The sequence below is a fragment of the Medicago sativa genome, chromosome 7, assembly GCF_051527215.1.
Source record: "Medicago sativa cultivar Bolivia chromosome 7, Bolivia_mono, whole genome shotgun sequence".
In the NCBI taxonomy this organism is placed as follows: domain Eukaryota; kingdom Viridiplantae; phylum Streptophyta; class Magnoliopsida; order Fabales; family Fabaceae; genus Medicago; species Medicago sativa.
The window spans coordinates 51,439,294-51,465,073 of NC_140755.1; the positions used below are offsets into that span (position 1 = coordinate 51,439,294).

Here is a 25,780-nt window from a genome sequence, read left to right on the forward strand (position 1 = left end):
AAAGGAAATAAGCAGACCGTTGGATTTAGAGACAGATGATAGATCTGATGGCTTAGAGAGGAAAGGGAGAAAACCGAACAAACCGATCCGGTTCAGGTGAACCAGACCGGTTTGTATAGCTTATAAAAGGGTTGGAACCGGTTTTCCCTTCATAATTCTCATTTCCTTCTCTCTCTCTAACTCAAAGAGCTCTCCCTTCTCTCTAACTTCAAAACGATCGGAGAAGATGGTGGCTAGAGCTTCCGACGCGGTGGTGCTCAGCCCAAACGGGCGGCGCCGCCGCGTCGGACAATTTTTTTTACGTTTTTTTTCAAAATCGGAAGTAGATCTAGGCTCCTTTTTCTTTACTTGTTACCAAAATCAACTTGTTTTTCGATGAAAACGCTTCTGGAGGTCTAGATCTACGTTTGAACACTCGTTTTTTAAAACCAAAACAAAACAATACTAAGCTATTTCAAACATAAGTCACCAGACAACATGAAAATCGCAGCAAATGCACAGAAGAAGAAGAAATTTGTTACCTCTTTGGATCGTGTTAGGATCTGGAGGTTATTTCTTCAGAAAGAGAGTAAGAAAACTTCGATTTGGAGCTGGTGGAGGCTTGGGATCGATTTCGCCTAGCTTTGAGCTTGCTTACGTGCTCCAAGTATTCTGATCTGCTTCTTTATTAAAGTGACCGATCCAAAAAGATGATGATGATCTTTGAGTGATGACACCGATTTGGTGTTTTGATGATTTGTATGAGAATAGCTTTTGGTAGTGACAGTGTTGTTTGAACTGTTGGTTTTGTGTTAGAGAGATTCGAATTTCTGGAAAGAATGAGTATGAATGTTCACGAATTGTTCATATTGTTCATACTGTTCTTGATATTTTTTTGATTTTTTTGTGGTTTGATTCGAAATTGAGAATTGAAAAGAGAAATTAGGGTTTCTGATTGATAGGCTGCGGCTGCAGTCAATGATTGGGTGAACAGTTCTGACAATTAATGCTGCTATAAATACTGCTTTTCTAGGGTTTGGCTGCAGATGAAAAATGGACAAAATTACCCCTAGAGGGTATCCAAAGCTGGACAGCTGGACAAACTAAAGACTCAAGGACTAAAAATGAAATAAGAATAATAAAAAGAAAATAAAAAAAGATGGTGAGTTTAAAACTCACGTGACTTAGCTAAACATAAAAAATAATTATAATAAAAATAATAATAATAATAAAACAATAATAATAAAACTAAAGATTTTCTTAAATGAGGTATTTTAAAATACCTCTCTGCCGAAATTTCGACCGAAACGTCTAAAAAATAACGTGGTGTTTTAAAGTAAAAACTTTTCAAAGTAATTTTAAAGATGGACAAAGAGGGAATTTTGAATTAAAAGCTTTTAAAATAAAGATGAGACACTGAATATTAAAACGAGCGCGTAAAATATTTTTTTTTAAAAGCTGACGCCCAAAAAGAAATAATTTAAACTACACGAAGCTTGGACAAAAAGATTTTTCATTTCGAACTGTAAAATAAAGCCTTAAAAATTTTTAAAAGACGACTAAATGACTTTAAATAAATAAAGCGAAAAGAGTTTGACGTTTTAAAAATACGACTAAAAAGAAATGACTGGTCCAAAATTGGAGTATGACAGATGCCCCTATTTAAGTTTCTTCGTCACAAAGATTTGGAAGAAGACTTTTAAATCGATGGGTCGAAGAGACTTAAATACTTAAATACACCACTTTTGGACCAGTCGAGATGCTAAGAGTGTAATGTTCATGAGTGTTATGGTATGCATGTGTACAATGTTATGACGACAAACATATACTGACTGGGGGAACAAACTGATAAATAACACTGGGGAGAAAAAGCCTGTCTAATACTGACTGCCATGGTAAAGGCGAAAATGCGGAGGATAAAGCTTGTCTTTTATTAACTGTCGTGATAAAGACGAAAGTACCGAAGATAAAGCTTGGAACAGGCAATAAAGCTTAAGACGGAAAATAAAGCTTGAGACGGAAAGTAAAGCTTATCAATTACCAACAGCCCGTGGTAAACGATGACAATGCGGAAGATAAAGCTTGGACTGAAGATAAAGCTCAGACGGGAGATAAAGCTTGAGACTGAACATAAAGCTTGAGACAAAAGTAAAGCTTGAGGTGGAAAGTAAAGCTTATCAATTACCAACAGCCCGTGGTAAACGATGACAATGCGGAAGATAAAGCTTGGACTGAAGATAAAGCTCAGACGGGAGATAAAGCTTGAGACTGAACATAAAGCTTGAGACAAAAGTAAAGCTTGAGGTGGAAAGTAAAGCTTATCAATTACCAACAGCCCGTGGTAAATGATGAAAATGCGGAAGATAAAGCTTGTCTACTACCAACTGCCGTGGTAAAGACGAAAATACTGGTTAAAGCTTGTGTATTACCAACTGCCCGTGGTAAAGACGAAAAAACGGAAGATAAAGCCTGTCTACTACCAACTGCCGTGGTAAAGACGAATATACTGATTGGTATCGGTAAAGTGATTACTTGATGGGACCTGCCACTTGAACACATACTGATTGGTGACATTTATGGATTAGACACTTTGAGATTAACATCTTGTGTATTGGAGTGAGACATAGGAAAATAATGCAAGTATGCATGAATGATATTTGTATGCGTGCTATGTATACATGGATGAATGAGTGCATATGAGACTTATATGACGATTTAACAGAAAGACATGGGCAGGTCTAAAGAAAGTGGCCCGACATCGCATAGCCAACACTTAGTAATCTTCATTGGGGATAACATTGCTGGGGATGAACCAAAACAAAAGCCGGGGTACAACCCTTCAAACAAATCATTGGCAGAGGTCGACATTTCTCAACCGCGGCACCTTCTCAAATTCAGGCTCTACATAGTCATTGCTTTCTTTTGAATATTTTCTTTCAAATCTTTCGAAATCCCTAACTTTTGCCTGGATCGCCCTTTCGGGTTTTCAATCCATCGGGAATATATTCTCTTTTTTTTTGCATTTTCTATGTCCTTAATTTTTGCCTGGACCGCCCTTTCGGGTTTTCGATCCACCAGGACGCTCATTCTTGCCTAAGTCGCCCTTTCAGGTTTTCAACTTAGCGAGCTTTTTCTTTTTCTCTTTTTTTTAGCAATGACTATGTCCAATTGTTGTATCCACCTGCTTTTAGACCGGATGTTGACACATGCTTCTATGATACATAACTGTAAAGATAATATGTTTGTCATTTTTGTTCTGTTTTTTTTTCAAAGAAAACATGAAAATTTTAAAAGATTTTTCAAAGTTTTTGTTTCAAGTACTAATATTAAAAATGGAAGAAATTTTGCACATAGAATAAACAAGAATTCCAAACAAAAGCACAGGCTCAAATTAATGTATTAGAAATGGTAACCGGCCAAAGGCATGGCACCACGGATTACAAAATTTGGAAAATGGTAATTAATATATGGAAGGTACATTGAACACAATAACCGCTATATTCCCTAACAACTTTGAAATCCACTGCTATGATGCTCTGATATAGGAGAACTTCTGACAGCTAAGGTGCCCCAAGTGAGTGATGCTTAGTCTGATGCAGTTACTTGTCATAAACCCTTAACTTTTGCATAGATCGCCCTTTCGGGTTTTCAATCCATCAGGGTAAACATTCTCTCTTTTTTTTTTTTTTTTTTTTTTTTTGTCTCTAATTTTTGCATGGACCGCCCTTTCGGGTTTTCAATCCATCGAGACGCTCATTTTTGGTTTACGCCGCCCTTTCGGGTTTTCAACCTACCGAGCTGTTTTATATTTTCTAGACAAAGTATTTCTTGACTGCATCAGAATTCACAGGACGAGGTAACTCTTCTCCATCCATATTTGTAAGTATTAAAGCACCACCAGAGAAAGCTCTCTTGACAACATAGGGACCTTCATAGTTAGGTGTCCATTTGCCCCTTGGGTCTGGTTGAAAGGACTTGATACTCTTGACCACAAGGTCTCCTTCTTTAAATTTGCGGGGATGCACCCTCTTGTCAAATGCCTGTTTCATTCTTGACTGATATAGCTGTCCACGACACAAAGCTGTCATACGCTTTTCTTCAATCAAATTCAACTGATCATACCTATCCTGACACCATTCAGCTTCAGACAATTCAGCTTCCTTCAAAACCCTTAAAGATGGGATTTCAACCTCCACCGGGAGTACAGCCTCCATACCATATACCAGAGAGAAAGGGGTTGCCCCTGTCGAAGTACGCACTGAGGTACGATAACCATACAAAGCATAAGGTAACATTTCATGCCAGTCTTTGTAAGTGACCACCATCTTTTGCACAATCTTCTTGATGTTCTTATTTGCAGCTTCAACTGCGCCATTCATCTGTGGCCTATAAGGAGAGGAGTTATGATGTTCAATCTTGAAATCCTCGCACAATTCCTTCATCATTTTGTTATTCAGATTGGTACCATTATCTGTGATAATCTTGTTAGGGACACCATATCTGCAGATGATATTGTTCTTGATGAATCGGACCACCACTTGCTTGGTCACATTAGCATAAGATGCCGCTTCAACCCACTTGGTGAAGTAATCAATAGCCACTAGTATGAAACGATGTCCATTGGAAGCTTTTGGTTCAATCCGACCAATCATATCAATGCCCCACATAGAGAAAGGCCACGGGGAGGAGATAACATTGAGCAAAGTTGGCGGGACATGGATCTTATCCGCATAAATCTGACACTTGTGACACTTCTTGGCATGGTGATAACAGTCAGCATGCATCGTTATCCAGTAATAGCCTGCCCTCAACGCCTTCTTAGCCATTGCATAGCCATTAGCGTGAGTCCCGAACGTGCCTTCATGTATCTCATGCATTAACAAATCTGCCTCACGCCGATCTATACATCGGAGCAAAACCTCATCGAAGTTCCTTTTGTACAACACATCTCCATTCAAGAAAAAGTTACCAGACAATCTTCTTAGAGTCCTCTTATCTTTGCGAGATGCCCCAGGCGGATACTCTTGAGTTTGAAGGAAAACCTTGATATCGTGAAACCATGGTTTGTCATCAAAGACTGCTTCAGCAGCAAATACATAAGCTGGCCTGTCAAGGAACTTGACACTAATCAAAGGTACCATTTTGGGGCAATTTACCTTGATCATGGAGGATAAGGTAGCTAAAGCATCTGCCATTTGATTCTCCTCCCTAGGAATGTGGTTCAATTCCACTTTGTTGAAGAAAGTTAACAGACGTCTGGCGTAATCTCTGTAAGGTATCAAACCGTCATGATGAGTTTCCCACTTTCCCTTAATCTGGTTAATCACCAGAGCTGAATCACCATATATCTTAATCTTCTTAATTCTCAAATCGATAGCTTCCTCAATACCCATAATACAAGCCTCATACTCTGCAATGTTATTTGTACAATCAAAACGTAACCTTGCAGTAAAAGGGATGTGCTCGCCATTGGGTTTGATGAGAATCGCCCCAATTCCTTTACCATAGACATTCACAGCTCCATCAAATATCAAACCCCATTCAGATTCAGGATCAGGACCTTCACCAAACAACGGTTCATCACAATCTTTCATCTTCAAATACATGATCTCTTCATCTGGGAAGTCAAACTTGATAGGCTGGTAATCTTCAATTGGTTGATGGGCCAAATGATCAGCAACGGCACTTCCTTTGATAGCTTTCTGAGTGCGGTACACAATATCATACTCGGACAATAACATCTGCCAACGAGAGATTCTTCCGTTCAGAACAGGCTTCTCGAAGAGGTATTTGATGGGATCCATTCTGGAGATCAACCAAGTAGTGTGATTAATCATGTAGTGGCGGAGACGCCGGGCAGCCCAGACTAAGGCACAACAAGTTTTCTCCAGCGCGGAGTATCGAGTCTCACAATCAGTGAACTTCTTGCTTAAGTAGTAAATTGCATGCTCTTTCTTACCAGTTTCATCTTGCTGACCAAGTACACAACCCATAGAATCTTCCAATACAGTCAAATACATGATCAAAGGCCTTCCGTCTACTGGAGGGACAAGGATTGGAGGTTCTAACAAATACTCCTTGATACTATCGAAGGCTTTTTGGCATTCATCTGTCCACACAATCCCTTGATCCTTGCGGAGCAACTTGAATATCGGCCCACATGTAGCGGTCATCTGAGAAATGAATCGGGATATGTAGTTCAGCCTACCAAGGAAACCTCTGACTTGTTTCTCGGTTTTTGGAACAGGCATCTCTCTGATAGCTTTGACTTTGTCGGGATCTACTTCAATACCCTTCTGACTAACGATAAAACCAAGAAGTTTCCCGGATCTGACGCCGAAAGTACACTTATTGGGATTTAGACGGAGCTTATACTTTCTCAACCGCTGAAACATCTTCAATAAATACTCAACATGCTCTTCTTCAGTACTTGACTTGACAATCATATCATCCACATAAACCTCGACCTCTTTGTGCATCATATCATGGAAAATCTTAGTCATGCCCCTTTGGTAAGTGGCACCAGCATTTATCAATCCGAACGGCATCACCTTATAGCAAAAAGCGCCCCATGGCGTGATGAAAGATGTCTTCTCTCTATCTTCAGGAGCCATCTTGATCTGATTATACCCGGAGAAACCATCCATGAAGGAGAACACTTTGCATTTAGCAGTATTATCAACCAATACATCAATGTGAGGTAAAGGGAAATCATCTTTTGGACTGGCTTTGTTCAAATCTCTGTAATCAACACACATTCTGACCTTACCATCTTTCTTCGGGACAGGCACTATGTTGGCTAACCATTGAGGGTATTCCGATGTGATTAAAAAACCGGCATCAATCTGCTTTCGTACTTCTTCCTTGATTTTGAGGGCCATATCGGGATGAGATCTCCTCAATTTCTGCTTAACAGGCGGGCACTCGGGCTTCAAAGGCAGACGATGTTCCACAACTTCGGCATCTATCCCTGGCATATCCTTGTATGACCATGCGAAAATGTCAGCATACTCTCTGAGAAGCTCAATAACTCTTTCCTTAACCGTGGCATCCAACAATGCCCCTATCTTGATTTCTTTCTTGTCTTCCTCTGTACCCAGATTGACAATTTCTATCTCTTCCTGATGAGGTTGAATAGCTTTTCCTTCTCGCTCTAACATCCATCTAATCTCATCAGGAATCTCTTCATCACCTTCTACCATAGCCTCATATACGGGAACCTCAAAGTTGGGAGGAAGCATAGGATTACTGTGTTCAACGGGCTCATTTATGTTCAGCCTGCATATGATTTATGATTGATTTTAAATGAGTAAATGCAGGACCTTTGAGTTTGATTTTTAAAGGAAAAAGAGAAACAATTTTGGTTTTATGTATTACCATTTTTTTCCAGAAAAAGCACTAAAATAAAATAAAGTAAAGTAAAATAAAGGCCGTGATAGAAACGACGATTTCATTAATAACCAAAAGTACTTGAAACAAAACATAAGGCCCTACAAAGTTTCACTTTCGTCTGGGGCAGGACGAAAGGAGTTTTCTTAAAGAAAAAACAAAAACAAAGACAAACATATTACTTAAAGCGAGGTATCACAGAAGGAACATCCACAGCGATCCAATTGCAGCAGACTCCCCCAGGTGTTACGAAGATAGGTGCCACCTCTTCAGATTGATCCTCAATGATCGCATTAGTCTCCGGTGGATCATTGATAAAACCAGCACTGTAAAAAGTACAACCAGCAGGGTTGAATGTCCCAGGCTTGCTATTCGGGAAACCAATTCCCTCTTTGCGTTTGTTCTCGTGCAGCTCCACCAACTGACCCCACGCTTCAGTCTTGCCTTCTTGAATAACCCTCTGAGCGTCCTTCAAAGAAGCCATACTAGTCTCAGCTTTCTTTGCACTCCTTTCAACGGAGAGACCTTGGAATGACGACCCCTCTGAGCTACTACCACCAATGTAAGAGAAAGCCGACAGATTACTGACCAACAAGGCCGTCTCACCACTTACGGTTATTAACTTTCCATGACTTATAAACTTCAGCTTCTGGTGGAGAGTGGATGTCACTGCCCCAGCATCATGGATCCAAGGCCGGCCAAGGAGGCAACTGAAAGAGGCCTGAATCTCCATAACTTGGAATTTAACTTCAAATTCATGTGGGCCCACTGAGATAGGCAACTTTATTTCCCCAAATACGGACCTTCTAGTTCCGTCAAATGCTCTCACCGTCACTGTGCTGGGCTGCAAGAGAGCTTTTGGATATGAAAGCTGGTCCAAAGTGGACTTAGGCATCACATTTAAAGCGGACCCAGTATCTATCAAGACGTTAGAGAGAGAATCTGATTTGCAGAGGACGGAGATAAGCAATGCCAGATTGTGATTCTTTCCTTCCGCTGGGAGGTCTTCGTCACTGAAGCTCAAATTGTTGCAGGCGGTCACATTTCCCACAATACTTTCAAATTGTCCCAGAGTCACATCATATTCCACATAGGCTTGATCTAGCACCTTCATCAAGGCATCTCTGTGGGCATCAGAGCTGGATAGGAGAGACATTATAGAGATTTTGGCAGGAGTTTGTAGCAACTGATCCACTACCTTATACTCGCTCCTCTTGATTAGTTTCAAGATCTCATCACTATCTTCATAGACAATCTCATTGGGCTGTCTGATAGCTTTGCCCTTATCAAGATTTCGCCCTTTCACTGGTTCTTCGGCTGGAGCACTGACTTCCTTCTGATTAACAACCGGGAACACCCGTCCACTCCTCAAGATCTTGCTATTTTCCGCAATGTTGTCTACATGGACTGACGAATCAAGGGGTACCTTTTTTCCATCTTCCAGAATGGAGTATTCGTAATTATACGGCACAGCTTTTTGAGATGAATAAGGCAACTGTTCTGGCGGGCAGATCACCAGGGGAGTACTGGCTGGCTTGGCACGATTGACCATTATCACAAGTGGCTCCCGAGTCTTGAAAACTGGAGTAACAACACAAACATTCTTATCTTTCTCCTTTCTAGTGACAACAAGTTCTTTCCTGTCCAGTAACCCCTGCACATCGTCCTGGACTTGCTTACACCCGCGAGAATCCACTGAACATACAACACAAGCCTCATGATTATGACTGAAGAGGGTGGCCTCACACATTTTTACATGGATCGGGACCAGAGGAGTCTTGATATCACTTGCATAGAGAACATAGTTGTCTCCTTGAATCATATTGACAGCAGGCCCATGTGGCGGCAGAGGGTTGTTTGGAACAACAGGGTCAGGGTTCGCGAAGGTTAGCTCTTTGTCATTGATTAACTTCTGGACCTCTTCTTTAAGGGCGCGACAATGTTCAATATCATGCCCTGGTGCCCCTTGATGGAATTCACAGGTGCGATCGGCACGATACCAGGCTGGTAAAGGGTTTTGCATGCGAGGCTGAGGCCTAGTTTGCACCAAATTTCTGGCAAGGAGAGAAGGCAACAAATCCTTGTATGGCATAGGTATGGGAGGGAATTGATTTCTAGGAGGGCGAGGCTGCTGTTGAGCTTGAGGACGTTGTTGTTGTTGAGGTGGTGAGGGTGGTGGAGGATAATATGGGTATGGGTAGAATGGTTGAGGATTGTATGGTTGGTAAGGTTGTTGGTATAATGGTGGATAGTATGGTGGAGGAGCTTGAGGACGTTGTTGTTGTTGAGGTGGGTTTTGTGGGGCTGGCGCTTGTGGTGCGACATTGGCGACATATGGGTAGTTTGGGTACACAGGTTGGGGACCGCCTTGGGCCACCATGCTGACCTCTTGAGTATTCTTCCTTGGGTATCCATTTCCAGACCTCCTATTGCCATTAGACGATCCACTTGATGAACCACCCGAAGGACCACTCGAAGTACCCCCTGGCGAGTTTCCTGACGACCCATCTTCAACAACTAACCGCCCTTCTCGGACCCCTTCTTCGAGACGCATTCCCATAATCACCATGTCATTGAAATTGTTAGGAGCTATGGCAACCATGTTTCGGTAGTAGAACGGATTGAGAGTTCTGAGAAAGATTTTGGTCATCTCTGGGTCTCCTATTGTCGGGACGACCTGTGATGCCAACTCTCTCCACCTCATGGCATATGCCCTAAAGCTTTCCTTGTCTCCTTGACTTTCAGCTCTGAGTTGTTCTCTATCTGGAACCAGGAATCCGTTGTAGTCATATTGCTGAATGAAAGCTAACCCCAAATCTCTGAAAGTATGGATCTTGTCTTTCTCTAGCTTCATATACCACCTTGACGCGGGCTCTGCCAAACTGTCGAGGAAACAGTGAATGAGTAACTTGTCATCTCTAGCATGGGCTGACATCTTTCGAACATACATAGCCAAATGAAGCTTAGGGCAAGTGCTTCCCTTGTACTTCTCAAATTCTGGCAACTTAAACTTGGGTGGTATCACAACATCTGGGACCAAGCAAAGTTCATGGGCCTCTGGACCAACAGCATCTTTTGCACGGAGGGCTTTCACCTCTTGCCACATTTCATCGTATTTCTCACGCAAGTCTTCCACTTCATTATTTCCTGCCACACTACCTGAATGGTAAACCTGTTCATCTTCTTGTTGTGTGACGTGGACATGGGGTCCTGCAGGAGTCACAACAGCCTGAGGAATTGGATGGCCCGGCTGAACAAATGGGGTTGACTGTTGGCCGTAAGGGAACGGCATTTCCGTAGTACCAGGACGGACACCATCATTGGTCATCTGAGGCATGCCCCAAGGATAGCCGGGAGGCATGTAGTATTGGGAAGTAACACCATGAGGACCAGGAGGACGGAAACTCTGGTTGTTCATATCATCAGATGAGAAACCCACCATGAGAGGCTGTGTAGGCCCAGCAGATGTAACAACAGCAGGTATCGGCTGTGAAGTACCGTTAAGTGCCACAGAAGCGACCACAGTAGGAGCTGGCTCGGAGACCGCTGCTTGTTCTCTCTCAGTCATCAGGACTTCCATCATAAGTGCCATCTTCTCTAATTCTGCCTTGAGATTACTAACATCTGCTCTGAGCTGAACGTTTTCCTGTTCCGCATTTGCCATCTTCTTCTTAATGTAAGCCCTTGTGTGATGGATGCGAGTAGGCTTGTATTGAATTCGTCGGGCCACTTTCAATTACTGCGGCAGAAAAGGAGTGAAGTGTGAGACTTGATTTTGACACTTTTATGAATGCATATGATGCATGATATGCAAGATGCGCAAGTATGCATTTTTCATTTTTATCGAAGGACTTATAGAAGTAATTTTGTAAACATAACAACTTAAACATTACATTAATGATAAAAGTACTACAAGATAATTCCCTTTCTAACAACCAAGCCAAAGGATAAACTTACAAATATAAAATACTACAAGATAAATCCCTTTCTAACAGACTGAGCCAAGGGGTGGACTCCAAAATAGAAAATACTACAAGGTAGTTCCCTTTCTAACAGACTGAGCCAAGGGATAGACTCCAAAATAGAAAATACTACAAGGTAGTTCCCTTTCTAACAGACTGAGCCAAGGGATAGACTCCAAAATAGAAAATACTACAAGGTAGTTCCCTTTCTAACAGACTGAGCCAAGGGATAGACTCCAAAGTTCATAAACAAAAGCTACAATTATAACATAAATAAAAAAAGCCTGGGAAACTCTCACGCTCCTACTCCTCGCCATCTGGGTGTGTTCCTGCAAAGAAATCCATACGCTCCTTTGTGCTAATGAACGGTGCAAGCCTCTTGCTTAGAGCTTGAATTTGGATATTTTTCTCAATCAGCTGCTCCCCTTGCTTGAGGATGGTACTTTGTTGCAGTTCTATCTCGAGGTCCTTATCTGCTACTTGAGCCATAGCTTTTTCATACTTCCTTTTCCAAGTATCACACACTCGGCTTAGGTCAGCCATTTTCTCCTGATATTTCTCTTGAGTGGCAGGAAGTAAAGGGAAAGGTTGCTCTGGAGTGGTTGATGATAAGTATCTCGGTATAGGGTAAGGCATCTTGTACTTAGCAGCTTCATCAATGATCCATTGGTTATAGGTTGCATAAGTGAGGTCTGACTTCTCTCCCAACTGATTGCTATCCTTCTTATGAATGGTATGCCAAGCCTTCACGAATTGCTCCCTCAAACCCTTGCTGTCGGTATGATAGTGATAGAATATGCTGTCTAGTGCAATGTTGAGGGGCTTTTGCTTCATAGGATACCCGAACTGGCGTCTTGCCAGGATAGGGTTGTAGGTGATCCCCCCATGAATGCCAAGAAGAGGCACGTTACCATACTCTCCACAACGATCAATGATCACTCCAGTATCATAAGCCGGGTTATACCAAACTACATTGTCAGGGGTAAGGGCCATGATTTTTTCAGAGTATTGGGCTTTTTCTTTGGTGAGGTAGGATCGGGGTAGATGTAAGGTATACCACTGATATAACAACGGTGCACAACCAAGGATAGTTCCATCTTGCTTCTCGGTCCTATAGTGAAGGGAATGGTAGATGTCACCAAGAAGGGTAGGGACCGGATTTTTTGCGAGGAAAATGTGGATAGCATTGGCATCAACAAAGCCTTCAACATTGGGAAAGAGCACAAGACCATAGATGAGTAGGGCGAGTATAGACTCAAAAGCGTGGATGTTACCAGCATTAGCACAAGTGTAAGCTTTACCGATCAAGAACCCAGAAGTGAGACCTGAGATCTTCTCTTTTCCTTTAGCAGTCAGGTTAGACGTTACGTCGGTCAATTTGAGGTGAAGAGAGTTTGCAATAGCTTTTGCTTTGGGGGGTTCCTCAAGACCACTGAAAGGTACTTCATTAAGCACGGGTAAACCAACCAGGTAAGCATATTCTTCGAGGGTAGGAATGAGCTGATAATCAGGGAAAGTAAAACTGTGGTAACGGTTATCATAGAATTGAACCAAGGTCTTGAGAACTCCTTCGTCAAACTTCTGGTTGAGAATGTTTAGCAATTTTCCATGACGGCCTCGAAAGCCCACCGGGTCAGAGACGATGACTGCTAACTTCCTCAAGTCTTCCAAATTTTGTTTCTTGAAGCCATACCTCTTAATACTCCTAGTAGCCATATCTACAATGTTTACAAAAACTTGTCTAAGTCCTTCGATTTTTTTGATGAGCAAAAGGTTTATGGATGTATGCATGTATGCATGATTATGCAATGAAAACATAATGAGGTTTAGGGTAAACAATGTTGGAGTCAAGGGATAATAACGCCATTAGGTAAGGACTATGGTTTTCATTTGCACATGTGAAAGGGTTCTACCAAGTTCCCAAATTACAACTACCCTTATGAATTTATCGGTGCGTAGGAATGCTCCTAGTCCAATATCATCCACAAGGAAGTCTAGTTTGAGTGTAGTATCGCGTGACAACTAAAGTCAAGAATGCTCTTGGTTCAGTTTCCGCACTACGTCCTAAAAAGGGCAAGTGGGGTTAAGGGTTACTAAGGTCCACGGCTTCACCGGACACTCACATTGAAAGTAATAACGTCAACACGAATGCTCATGTTAACAAGACTACTACCTTCCGTGAGGCCTCCGCCGAGTAGGGTTATCACTTGTAAACATGGTCCAAGAATGCTCTTGGTATGTCACTATGATTTTACCCCGTCCTATATCCTATGTTTCACTCAAGTCCGGGTATAGGACTTTGTCTTACCACTCACGTAAAAAATAATTACAAAGTATATACAAATGATAAAGCATAAGAAATAAAGAAAGAAAGGTGGGCTTAACCCGCGTAGGATCCCCAGTGAAGTCGCCATTTTTGTAGACCAAGATTTTCGGGTGTCAAGCCATTGATTGGACTTGAACCTTCAATCTACCGGACTTGCTCGATTTTATTCTTGGGAAGGGAAAAAGAGATTGAAAAACCCTTTTTGGATCCGGGGGTTGGTTACGATTCGGGAAGGTGTTAGGCACCCGCGTCGTTCACGGTACCCCGTGAGAACCTCTTTCTAACTTTATTTTTATTTAGAAAATTATTGCTTAAAGTATGAGTGAAAGAATGGAGGGAGAAGAAGTAGGAGTTTTGGTTATTTTTATTTGATTGATTTGAAAGGAATAAAGCCTCTGCCTACGTACCCTTAAAAGGGATCAAAACCACCGTAGTTCACTCTTATAAAAAATATTTTTGTGGGTTAGGTTGATTTTAATTATTTTTTGAAAAAAAGGTTTTCAAGAAGGAGATTGAGGGGCCTCAAGGCACTAGAAATAAAAATAGAAGTGAGGTTGTTTCATTTTATTTAAGAAATTGAGTCTAAGTTTAATTAAAGTTCAATTAGGATTTTGATTAAGAAAATAAAGGGAAAATCACTTGGATTTGGATCCAAGGTTTATTATGAAAATAATTTGACTTTTGTTTATTTAATTTTGAGATAAAAGTGATTTTCCTAACTAACGGAAAGTTAACGTAACGATGCAAAAAGTAAAGCAAGCATGAATAAAATGGTGTAGTGTCGGTGCTTGTGTCGGTGTGTGCAATTACTAAGCTATTACATACCATTCCTAAATGCAAAGCCCACAACAAATTACATCATTCCCCTAATTATACACACTAATAGTTATGGGGCTTTGCAATAGGAAACAATGAATAGATACCGAAATTTAAAGCAAGCATGATTAAATGAGATATAGAGAAAGTTAAAGCATCAATTACTAAAATGCAATGCAATGATAAGGCATAAAATAAAGCAAGATGCATATGTGAGAAAATGCTTAGGACATTAAAAAGAATGCATGACCTAAAGTTTTAAAGCCAAGAACACAAAAGGATAAAATATGGAAACCAAAGTTTTAAAATATATGAGACAATATTAAATAAAATGCATGAAAGAAATTTAGAATATGAAATTATGAAATATAGTGAAAATATCAACAGCAAAAACAGTAAATAAAACGATAAAATAAACACATATATTTTTTAGGAGTTTTTGGGGAATTTTTGAATGAGACAGGGGTGTAAGTAACACAACAGAGGGGTTTCAGTAATAAAAAAGTAGAGAAAAAGAAAGAAAAAAAAAGCTGGGCCTTCACTTTGATCCATTGGCAGAGGATTTGATCCTGGCCTTTGGATATTTCGATCATAAGGCTAAAAACAGTGTGCATACGGTAGGCAGCAGTCAAAAAAAGAGCATGGAAATAGGCCAGAAGTCCTAAGGACCGTCAGATCTACCTGAGAAAGTAGATCTGATGGTTCACAATCAGGGGAGCATCCCATATCCAACTACAGCGCATGATAATGAATCAAAAGGAAATAAGCAGACCGTTGGATTTAGAGACAGATGATAGATCTGATGGCTTAGAGAGGAAAGGGAGAAAACCGAACAGACCGATCCGGTTCAGGTGAACCAGACCGGTTTGTATAGCTTATAAAAGGGTTGGAACCGGTTTTCCCTTCATAATTCTCATTTCCTTCTCTCTCTCTAACTCAAAGAGCTCTCCCTTCTCTCTAACTTCAAAACGATCGGAGAAGATGGTGGCTAGAGCTTCCGACGCGGTGGTGCTCAGCCCAAACGGGCGGCGCCGCCGCGTCGGACAATTTTTTTTACGTTTTTTTTCAAAATCGGAAGTAGATCTAGGCTCCTTTTTCTTTACTTGTTACCAAAATCAACTTGTTTTTCGATGAAAACGCTTCTGGAGGTCTAGATCTACGTTTGAACACTCGTTTTTTAAAACCAAAACAAAACAATACTAAGCTATTTCAAACATAAGTCACCAGACAACATGAAAATCGCAGCAAATGCACAGAAGAAGAAGAAATTTGTTACCTCTTTGGATCGTGTTAGGATCTGGAGGTTATTTCTTCAGAAAGAGAGTAAGAAAACTTCGATTTGGAGCTGGTGGAGGCTTGGGATCGATTTCGCCTAGCTTTGAGCTTGCTTACGTGCTCCAAGTATTCTGATCTGCTTCTTTATTAAAGTGACCGATCCAAAAAGATGATGATGATCTTTGAGTGATGACACCGATTTGGTGTTTTGATGATTTGTATGAGAATAGCTTTTGGTAGTGACAGTGTTGTTTGAACTGTTGGTTTTGTGTTAGAGAGATTCGAATTTCTGGAAAGAATGAGTATGAATGTTCACGAATTGTTCATATTGTTCATACTGTTCTTGATATTTTTTTGATTTTTTTGTGGTTTGATTCGAAATTGAGAATTGAAAAGAGAAATTAGGGTTTCTGATTGATAGGCTGCGGCTGCAGTCAATGATTGGGTGAACAGTTCTGACAATTAATGCTGCTATAAATACTGCTTTTCTAGGGTTTGGCTGCAGATGAAAAATGGACAAAATTACCCCTAGAGGGTATCCAAAGCTGGACAGCTGGACAAACTAAAGACTCAAGGACTAAAAATGAAATAAGAATAATAAAAAGAAAATAAAAAAAGATGGTGAGTTTAAAACTCACGTGACTTAGCTAAACATAAAAAATAATTATAATAAAAATAATAATAATAATAAAACAATAATAATAAAACTAAAGATTTTCTTAAATGAGGTATTTTAAAATACCTCTCTGCCGAAATTTCGACCGAAACGTCTAAAAAATAACGTGGTGTTTTAAAGTAAAAACTTTTCAAAGTAATTTTAAAGATGGACAAAGAGGGAATTTTGAATTAAAAGCTTTTAAAATAAAGATGAGACACTGAATATTAAAACGAGCGCGTAAAATATTTTTTTTTAAAAGCTGACGCCCAAAAAGAAATAATTTAAACTACACGAAGCTTGGACAAAAAGATTTTTCATTTCGAACTGTAAAATAAAGCCTTAAAAATTTTTAAAAGACGACTAAATGACTTTAAATAAATAAAGCGAAAAGAGTTTGACGTTTTAAAAATACGACTAAAAAGAAATGACTGGTCCAAAATTGGAGTATGACAGTTTATTAGATAAACTAAACTACAAATTAAATGAATGTACATTTGTGGAGGTACCCTAAGGAAACTAAGGGATACTGATTATACATCACCTTTCATGACAATAGTCGTTTGTCTCTAGATCTGGAGTATTCCTATTAAAGGAGTATGTCTCTGCAGGAGCCAGTGGGAGTGTTGTAGAACTTGAATTAAGTCAAGTACCACTAAATACATGTATCTTTAAGAATGGAACATGAACTAATTCAACAAAGGGTTGTTGTTAAATCACCAGTTCGAGTAGCACAAGATCTAGATGAGTTTGATATGTCATATCACTACAATGAGTAACATGATTTTGTCATGGCTCAACAAGGTGTTATGATTTTCATGGTAGATGAGCCCCAAACTTACTAGAAGGTCGTAAATGGCCTGAACTTTGAGAAATGGCTAAATGCCATGGGATCTTATAAAGAATCCATGTACACAAACCATATATGGATATTGGTTAAATCATCCAAATGAGTATGACTCATGAGATGAATGTGAGTTTTCTTGTAGAAAGCTGACATGGATGGTATTATGAATACATTTAAGATGTGATTGAATGTAGAAGGTTTCATGCAACTCGTGATGCAAATCATGACGAAACTATTACATCATCATAATGCTTAAATCTAACGATCCCACTTGTCATTATTGTATAATGCAAATTCTAGGAGATGGACAACAATGTTGCATTCTTTAATTAGAATGACCTTGTATATGTATTTGACATATATGTAGGGTTTTGTTAATCCAAAGGATGCTAGAAAGGTATATATATTACAAAATTCATGTATGAATTGGAGCAAGCTTCTTGAAGTTGAATTATTTGTTTTATTAGTGAAGTTTTATGAAAGCTTTTATTAATAAAGAAATCTTGTGCACATAAGGAGATTAGTGGGAGCATTGATATTAGTTTGGTGGAGTATGTGGATGACATACTAGTCACCAAAACAATTTATCTATACATGTGAGACATGGTTAGAAAATTATTCCTAATATGTACCAAAATTGATTATAGTGTTCGACACTAGAATACCTTCAAGAATATCCTTGGATATCTTAAAGGACTATGGATTGTTTCTTGAACATGGATGAAAGAAACATTGTAAATGAGTTACAATGATGTTGACTTTCATATAGGTGTACAGTATATCCAGATCGTAATTTGGAATAAATGTTATGCAAAGATATAACCTATGAAATTTGTAAAAGTACAAGCTTCAGATAGTTGTTGTTTCTATTACAGATGTCAAATATATATGATTTGGATTGTTTAGCTCATAATTGAGTGAAAAACCATGTGTTTCTTGCGTTGTGGATTCCATTAATCTTGTCTGAGGTAAAATTGGTTTAAATCTTGCGAGCAATGAAAAACTTGATCTCACCAATGATCCAAATGTATACTTTGACACTTCGATTTCTTTTCAATAGAAGATCGAAAGTGGAAATTGAAAGAAGTATGACCTACCAACATAGGAAAGAGTTCCTTATCTGCTAGTAGAGTATCTTGCCCATAGTGTGCTTGATGCTAACACTTGACCAATAGATATTGAGTTAATATTTGATTGGCTTTTAGTGCTAGTGGGAGATTGTTGGAGTAAGCCCTAATAGCCAATCTATGTTGATTGGGTTTGGCTTTGTATCATGATATTGATATAAGTATATATTGTGAATATATAATAATAAGGCATTTCTTTATTGATTTTGTTTTGTTTCAAAATAATAATGTCCCTAGAATAGTTAGTCCGTTTGATGGAACATTAAGTATAACTTAATTGTGAGACCCCGTTAAACATAAGGAAACTATTCTTAAAGTATCCGTAGTCGAACTTTATTGAGAAGTGGGATATCATTAAAGCATAGAGACTATTATGTGGGTAGACTGATGATCACATCTCACAGATCATGGATAAAAGAGTTATCAAGTCTTCACATAGATATAAATATTAGGAGTAATATTTATATTGGATTGACCTGCCGTGAGAATACTACATAGTAAGTTATGAAATTGTCATAAGATATTCTCACGATGATAATAATGTATATCGCTCTTAGACCTGAAACCACTATGATCCCTAAATGTGGACTGAAGTGCTTTGTTGCCATTCTAACGTTGTCTGTAAAAGGATAACCATAACGTTGGTTGATGGGTACTTGATGAATCATGCTGAGGGACATGAGTGTCCTAGATGGGATTTGTCCCTCCTCATAAACAGGAGATATATATTTAGGCCTCTTGATGAAATATGACTGTAAAATTGCATGGCCATGCCGAACTAAGTCAATATAAGATATTGGACTTATTCGTTATTCAGTATATTTCGGAATCAAGCAATATAAACATTGATCTATACAAGGGTGACAATATCTATGCCTTGGGATCAATAAAGATATCGAGACAAAGGAGTAAGTGTACACATGAGTATTATCATGGAAAGGTTTCGTCAGATCACTTGACATTCTTGTCACTTGGGTAGCAATGATGTGTTGCTAGATACCGCTCATTGTTTATAATATTAAATATTAGATTTAATATTATTGCCAACGTGACTAGAACCTATAGGGTCACACACAAAGAACAGTCAAAAGAGAAATATATAAGTATGACTTATATAAGGGGTGCGTTTAGTAAATAACGCTAATTAGTTAGCAAAATTACTAAACTCGTTGTTGGGCTTACTGAAGCCCAATAGTGACTTATGACTTGCAGAGTACACCAGAAGTTCTATAAATAGAACTCTGGTGCTGAAGTTTTTGGTTACACGGTTTGAAGCAACCCATTTCTTCTCTGCACTTCCAATTCATTGGCTAGCACCGAGTTTTGGAGGAGCACTGTTCGTGTGAACTTGCTAGAGGCTTTGCTGCTTTGCTTAGCTGTGATCGTGATTCAGAACAGAAACTATCGAGGTAACAATCGTATCACTGATTCATGTCAAATTTGTAATGATCCAAGGAAAGAAAATCGAAATTCTTCTTCTTCTTCCGCAGTGTATGATATCTTTCGATTTTTCTTCAGTAACCAAGTTGTTACAAGCTGGCATTATCTACCCCATCTCTGAGGTAATAAACAGTAATTTGACACCTTTCATTGCGCAGGGAAAAACTGGAGTTACGTTTATTGGTTTGAGGCCACGACCATGCGTTGGAAAGCTAAGAGAAAATTCTACAACTTTTATGTTGAGGCCAGAACCCAGTTCAGAGCGCAAAGGAGTCAAATAATCGCGTTTTGTTCCAGACGTTATTTTAAATAATTAATTTCGAGACAACATTTGTTTTACGGCCCGATACTTGTAAGGCCCGTTTTTCCCATGTAATATAAAAACTAAAAACACAGCTAGGGCTGCGGATTCTGCATTCACGTTTCAGAAAATAGAAACCCTAAGGCAGCCACTTGCTTTGGAGAACTAATCTCTCTTTCGATCCATTGGTGAAGGAACTTTGTTGTTACTCTTGAGGTTCGGTTATAATAGCAATTTGTTATGTTTATGCTGATCATATATCAATTTTCTTGTCTCTCTAATGTGTATGAATTTGGTACAATTGATGCTTAATTATTCTATTTCATATTCATACCGTTGAGATTGTTCGAATTAATTCATCGCTTGTTTAAATTAATTTGAACAGAAAACTATATGCTTTCTTTCGCTTGCAAAAAAGGGTTGATCGAATCTTGTTATGATATTAACTTTGTTCTTGGTGACACTTGATCATCACCATAGTTAGTTGAACACGTACGATGCTTAATCAAACGAATTCTATATAAAACTGATTTTCGCTTGTTAAATGAGTTTTATAATCAACCAAAGCATAAACTTTTAACCAAATATTCTCTGAGAACCTGTGATAGATGATAAACAAAGTTTCCTAAAACCAGTGGATTGCTTTTCTATTAATTGAATTCATCATCCTATTTACTGTTCTTTACAACCTGAAACAAAACCCCCCAATTTATATTTTTGAATTCATAGTTGTTGTTCTTGTTATTGGTAATTGTTAAATCAGAAATCCTGGAGAGACGATCAAGGTTACCTACCTTGTAGTACTTGTTTTAAAGTACTTATTTTGATCGTGCACGACATCGATCAGTATGCGCTAGGAAATACTGTCTCAATCTTCGGACTGCTATGAGGAGTGCGAGAGCTACCTTTTCAATTCTCTGATACCCCATTTCAGGTCCTAACAATGCTTTGCTGGTGAAGTACACCGGTTTCTGTCCCTTCGTCGTTTCTCTGATGAGGACGGCGTTGACCGCGTCAGAGGAAACAGAAAGGTATAGGTACAGTACTTCACCTTGACCGGGTCGCGAGAGCACCGGTGGCGTAGAGAGGGTTTCTTTGAGATGTTTTAAGGCGGCCTCGCACTCGTCCGTCCATTCGAACTTCGTTTCTTTCCTCAAGAGTTTGAAGAAAGGAAGTGCGTGTTGAGCAGATTTAGCCACAAATTTAGAGAGAGCAGTCAACATACCATTAAGCGTTTGGATGCACTTCTTGGAGTGGGGTGTTGGAATCTCCGTAAATGCGCGGCATTTGTCAGGGTTCGCCTCGATTCCTCTTTCTGTCAAATAGAAACCAAGGAATTTACCCGCTTGTACTCCAAAGGTGCATTTCTCTGGGTTGAGTCGCATGTTGTACTTCCGAGTCTGCTCGAACACTCTTCTGAGATGAGCGGCATGATCCACCTCTTGTTGGGATTTTACGATCATGTCGTCCATGTAAACCTCGAGAATGTCGCCCAGAAGTGTCTTGTCATAGACTTTGTTCATCATACGTTGATAAGTAGCCCCCGTGTTTCGCAGACCGAAGGGAATTACGTAGTAGTAATAGTTCCCCGATTCGGTCATGAAGGCTGTTTTCATTTTATCTTCTTTAGCCATAGGTATTTGGTTGTACCTAGAATAGGCGTCCATGAAGGATAAAAGTCTGTAGCCGGAGGAATTATCTATGAGTTTATCGATGTTAGGAAGAGGATATGCGTCTTTAGGGCAGGCCCTATGAAGATCGGTATAGTCAACACACATACGCCATTTTCCATTAGATTTATTGACAAGTACAACATTGGAGAGCCAGGTAGTGTATTTGGCCTTAGAAATAAAATTTGCCTCTAGGAGGTCTTTTACATCTTTTTCTACAGCCTCTGATTTTTCAGGAGACTGTTTTCTACGTCGCTGGGCTACAGCGCTAACCCCGGGATCTACTGTCAGCTGGTGACAAGCGACGCTAGGGTCAATTCTGGGCATGTCAGTCGCGCTCCATGTGAATAGGTCGGCGTTCTCCCTGAGGCAGGCAATCAACTAGTTCTTGACAAGTTCGGGGAGATCCTTGCCAATCTTGAAATTTTTCGAGGGGTCGCTTCCAAAAGGGTCCAGCTCAAACTCACCATCAGGAATATGTCTAAGAAGTTTCACGTTGAGCGGATCCTTCTTCTCCCATTTTTGTTCCTTCAGGTATTCCTTGGTGAACCTGGGGTCAAGTTCGACCAAGTTGGCATCCACAGTGCTCGCAACAGCTTTCCCTTTGTCTTCAGCAGGATTGCTGGATTGGGAAGCCGAGTCCTGAGATTTGTTAGCTTGGAGGAAACATCTTCTTGCAGCTTCGATGGCTCCGTTGAGAGAGGCGATGATGCCATCTTTCGCAAGGTACTTCAACTTCAGGTGAGTGGTTGAACATGCGGCCCCTAGCTGGGCGAGCTTGATTCTCCCTATGATGCAATTGTAGAAAGAAGGGCAATCGATCACCAAGAATGGGATCTTTATTGTTTTCTCGGCCTCCTTTTCTCCGAAGGTGACCAGTAGTTCTACGTACCCCCATGGCTGAGTAGATGTGCCGTTGAAGCCGTAGAGTTCATCTCCAACGTCGGGAGAAATGTTTTTCTCCGTCAGTTGAAGAGTCCTGAATAGGCTCGTATACATGATGTCACACGAGGCCCCTGTGTCAATCAGGACTCGTCGGAAGTCTGCATTGGCCAACGATGCTCGCACGAGCAAAGGAATGGCGGAATTTGAAGCACCACCAGGAAGCTCAAAATCGTAGAATGTCAAAGGTGGCCTTCCTCTGCGGTTGGTGGGGGCCATGGAATTGAAGCTCATGAGCTCTTCAAATTTCCTCTTCATGCTTCCCATGGAGATGTTCAGCGTTCCTCCAGTGATGATGTTGGCAGTGGGGAACTGTTCCCAGGTGCATGAGTAGGGGGTGATCTCTACATTGTCGGGGAAATCACTGAGATGTTCCACGGACATGGCGATGGCTCTTCCTGGCTCGGAGCCGTCACCGACGAGGCCGACGGTCTTTATTTCTGCTTCTGGGTTCTTCACGAACTGTTTGAGCCGCCCTCTTTGGATGAGGAGCTCAATTGCATCTTTCAGATGGATGCTGTAACTCCCCGTTTTCTGACTAAACTTTCTAATTTTATGAAACAGCCCCTCCTCTAAATATTTATTTTATTTCTAAATCTTATATTATAAAATACGTCACAATACTTCATAAAATCTCTAAAAATCATATAACTCCTCATAAACCTTATAATCTTATAATTCACTCAAATTTCATATAATTCATACAAATCATGTAAACCTCATAAATCATATAAATCACACATATAAATCATATGAATATATGCTAAAACTCATTAAAATAATTAAATAATTAAGACGGGCGTTACAACTCTCCCCAACTTATAGAATTTTCGTCCTCGAAAATTTACCTCAAGCAAACAACTCTGGATAAGACTCCATCATCTTACTCTCTAGCTCCCACGTCAAGCTTTCACCAGTCGCTCCGTCCCAAACGACCTTCACAAGAGGTATCTCTTAGCCCCTCAACTTTTTCACTTCACTCCCTTCGATCCTCACTGGTAATGTCTCAACCGTAAGGTTGTCTCTAACTTGCACATCATCTCTCTGGATCACATGAGACGGGTCTGGAACATACCTCCTAAGTTGCGACACATGAAACACATCATATAAATTCGATAAATGCGGTGGTAAACCCACTCGATACGCCACCGTTCCAACTCTTTCCGATATCTGATACGGACCAATAAACTTCGGAGTCAACTTCTTTGACTTCAATGCACGACCAACACCGGTCATCGGAGTAACTCTCAAGAACACGTGATCTCCTTCTTGAAACTCAAGGTCTTTCCTACGCTTATCATAGTAACTCTTTTGTCGACTCTGCGATGCTTTCATCTTTTCTTGAATCATCTTCACCTTCTCTGTAGTCTGCTGAACAATCTCTAGTCCTAAAATCACACTTTCACCTGTTTCAAACCAACACAACGGAGTCCTACACCTCCGTCCGTACAACGCCTCAAAGGGTGCCATCCCAATACTAGAATGATAACTGTTAATATATGTGAACTCTATCAACGGAAGGTGACTATCCCAACTTCCTCCTTGCTCAAGTACACAAACTCTCAACAAATCTTCCAATGACTGAATCGTTCTTTCCGACTGACCGTCTGTCTGAGGATGATAAGCCGGACTTAACCTCAACTTAGAACCTAAAGCTTCTTGCAAACTCTTCCAAAATCTAGAAGTAAATCTTGGATCTCTATCTGACACAATGCTCGAAGGAACACCATGCGGCTTCACAATGTCTCGAATATAAATTTCCGCCAACTGAGCTACAGGAAAACTAATATTAATCGGAATGAAGTGTGCCGACTTCGTCAATCTATCAACAATCACCCAAATAACGTTATTCCCTTTAGGAGTATTCTGCAAACTTGTCACAAAATCCATGGATATACTATCCCATTTCCATTCTGGTACATCTAATGGTGTCATCAACCCAGCAGGTTTCTGATGCTCCACCTTCGACTTCTGACAAATCAAACAAGAGTACACAAATTGTGCTACATCACGTTTCAATCCAGACCACCAAAACAACTTCTTTAAGTCATGTTACATCTTTGTAGCTCCCAGATGAATACTTAAGCTACTCCTATGACTCTCTTCAAGAATCATCTTCTTCATCTCATCATTGTCTGGAATATAAATCCTACCTCGAAACCTCAACACACCTTGATCATCGACCTTAAAGTCATTATCTTCTGTTTGACTACTAGCAACCAACAAGTCCACAAACTTAACATCAACTTTCTGCGCATCTTTAATACTTTTCAAGAAATCATTATAAATTTTCAGCATTTCTAGCTTAACACTCCGAGACGACATTTCACAGACTAAGCTCAAATCTCTAAACTGTTCAAGCAATTCAAACTCTTTAACCATCATAGCAGACATATGTAAAGTCTTCCTACTTAAGACATCTGCAACAACATTAGCTTTACCCGGATGATAATTCAAACCAAAGTCATAATCTTTCAACAATTCGAGCCACCTTCGCTGTCTCATATTCAATTCTTTCTGATCAAAAAAATACTTCAAGCTCTTGTGATCACTAAACACCTCGAATCTCGAACCATACAAGTAATGTCTCCAAATCTTAAGTACAAATACAACTGCAGCTAATTCAAGATCATGCGTTGGATAATTTCGTTCATGACCTCTCAGCTGTCTCGATGCATAAGCAACCACTTTACCATCTTGCATAAGCACACCGCCTAAGCCCAACTTGGACGCATCACAATACACCACAAAAGGTTCATCAGGTTTTGGCAAAATCAACTGGAGCCGTCGTCAAACGCTTCTTCAATTCATTAAAACTGTTCTCACAATGAACATCCCACACAAAGGTTTTACCTTTACACGTCAACTGCGTTAACGGAAGTGCTAACTTAGAAAATCCTTCTATAAATCTTCGGTAGTAACCTGCCAATCCTAAAAAGCTTCTAATCTCGGTAACCGACTTAGGAGTCTCCCATTGTGATACTACTTCAACTTTAGACGGATCAACTGCAATACCACTACCAGTAATAACATGGCCAAGAAAACTTACTT

The 25,780-nt window shown here is 40.0% G+C and overlaps 2 protein-coding genes across 2 annotated transcripts; both read right to left on the bottom strand.

The window, feature by feature from the left end:
- Nucleotides 1–2,824: 2,824 nt before the first annotated feature.
- Nucleotides 2,825–11,163, bottom strand: LOC146906574 (uncharacterized). Its single transcript, XM_085724686.1, has 2 exons — nt 7,551–11,163; nt 2,825–7,257 (listed from the first exon to the last, which is right to left on the bottom strand). Exons 1-2 carry the CDS (start codon nt 11,030–11,032, stop codon nt 3,792–3,794), a joined length of 6,948 nt encoding a protein of 2,315 aa, XP_085580812.1. The 5' UTR covers nt 11,033–11,163; the 3' UTR covers nt 2,825–3,791.
- A 470-nt stretch (nt 11,164–11,633) lies between these two features.
- On the bottom strand, nt 11,634–13,046 carry LOC146906575 (uncharacterized). Its single transcript, XM_085728884.1, has one exon. The coding sequence runs from the start codon at nt 13,044–13,046 to the stop codon at nt 11,634–11,636; it is 1,413 nt and encodes a 470-aa protein (XP_085585010.1).
- Nucleotides 13,047–25,780: the final 12,734 nt, after the last annotated feature.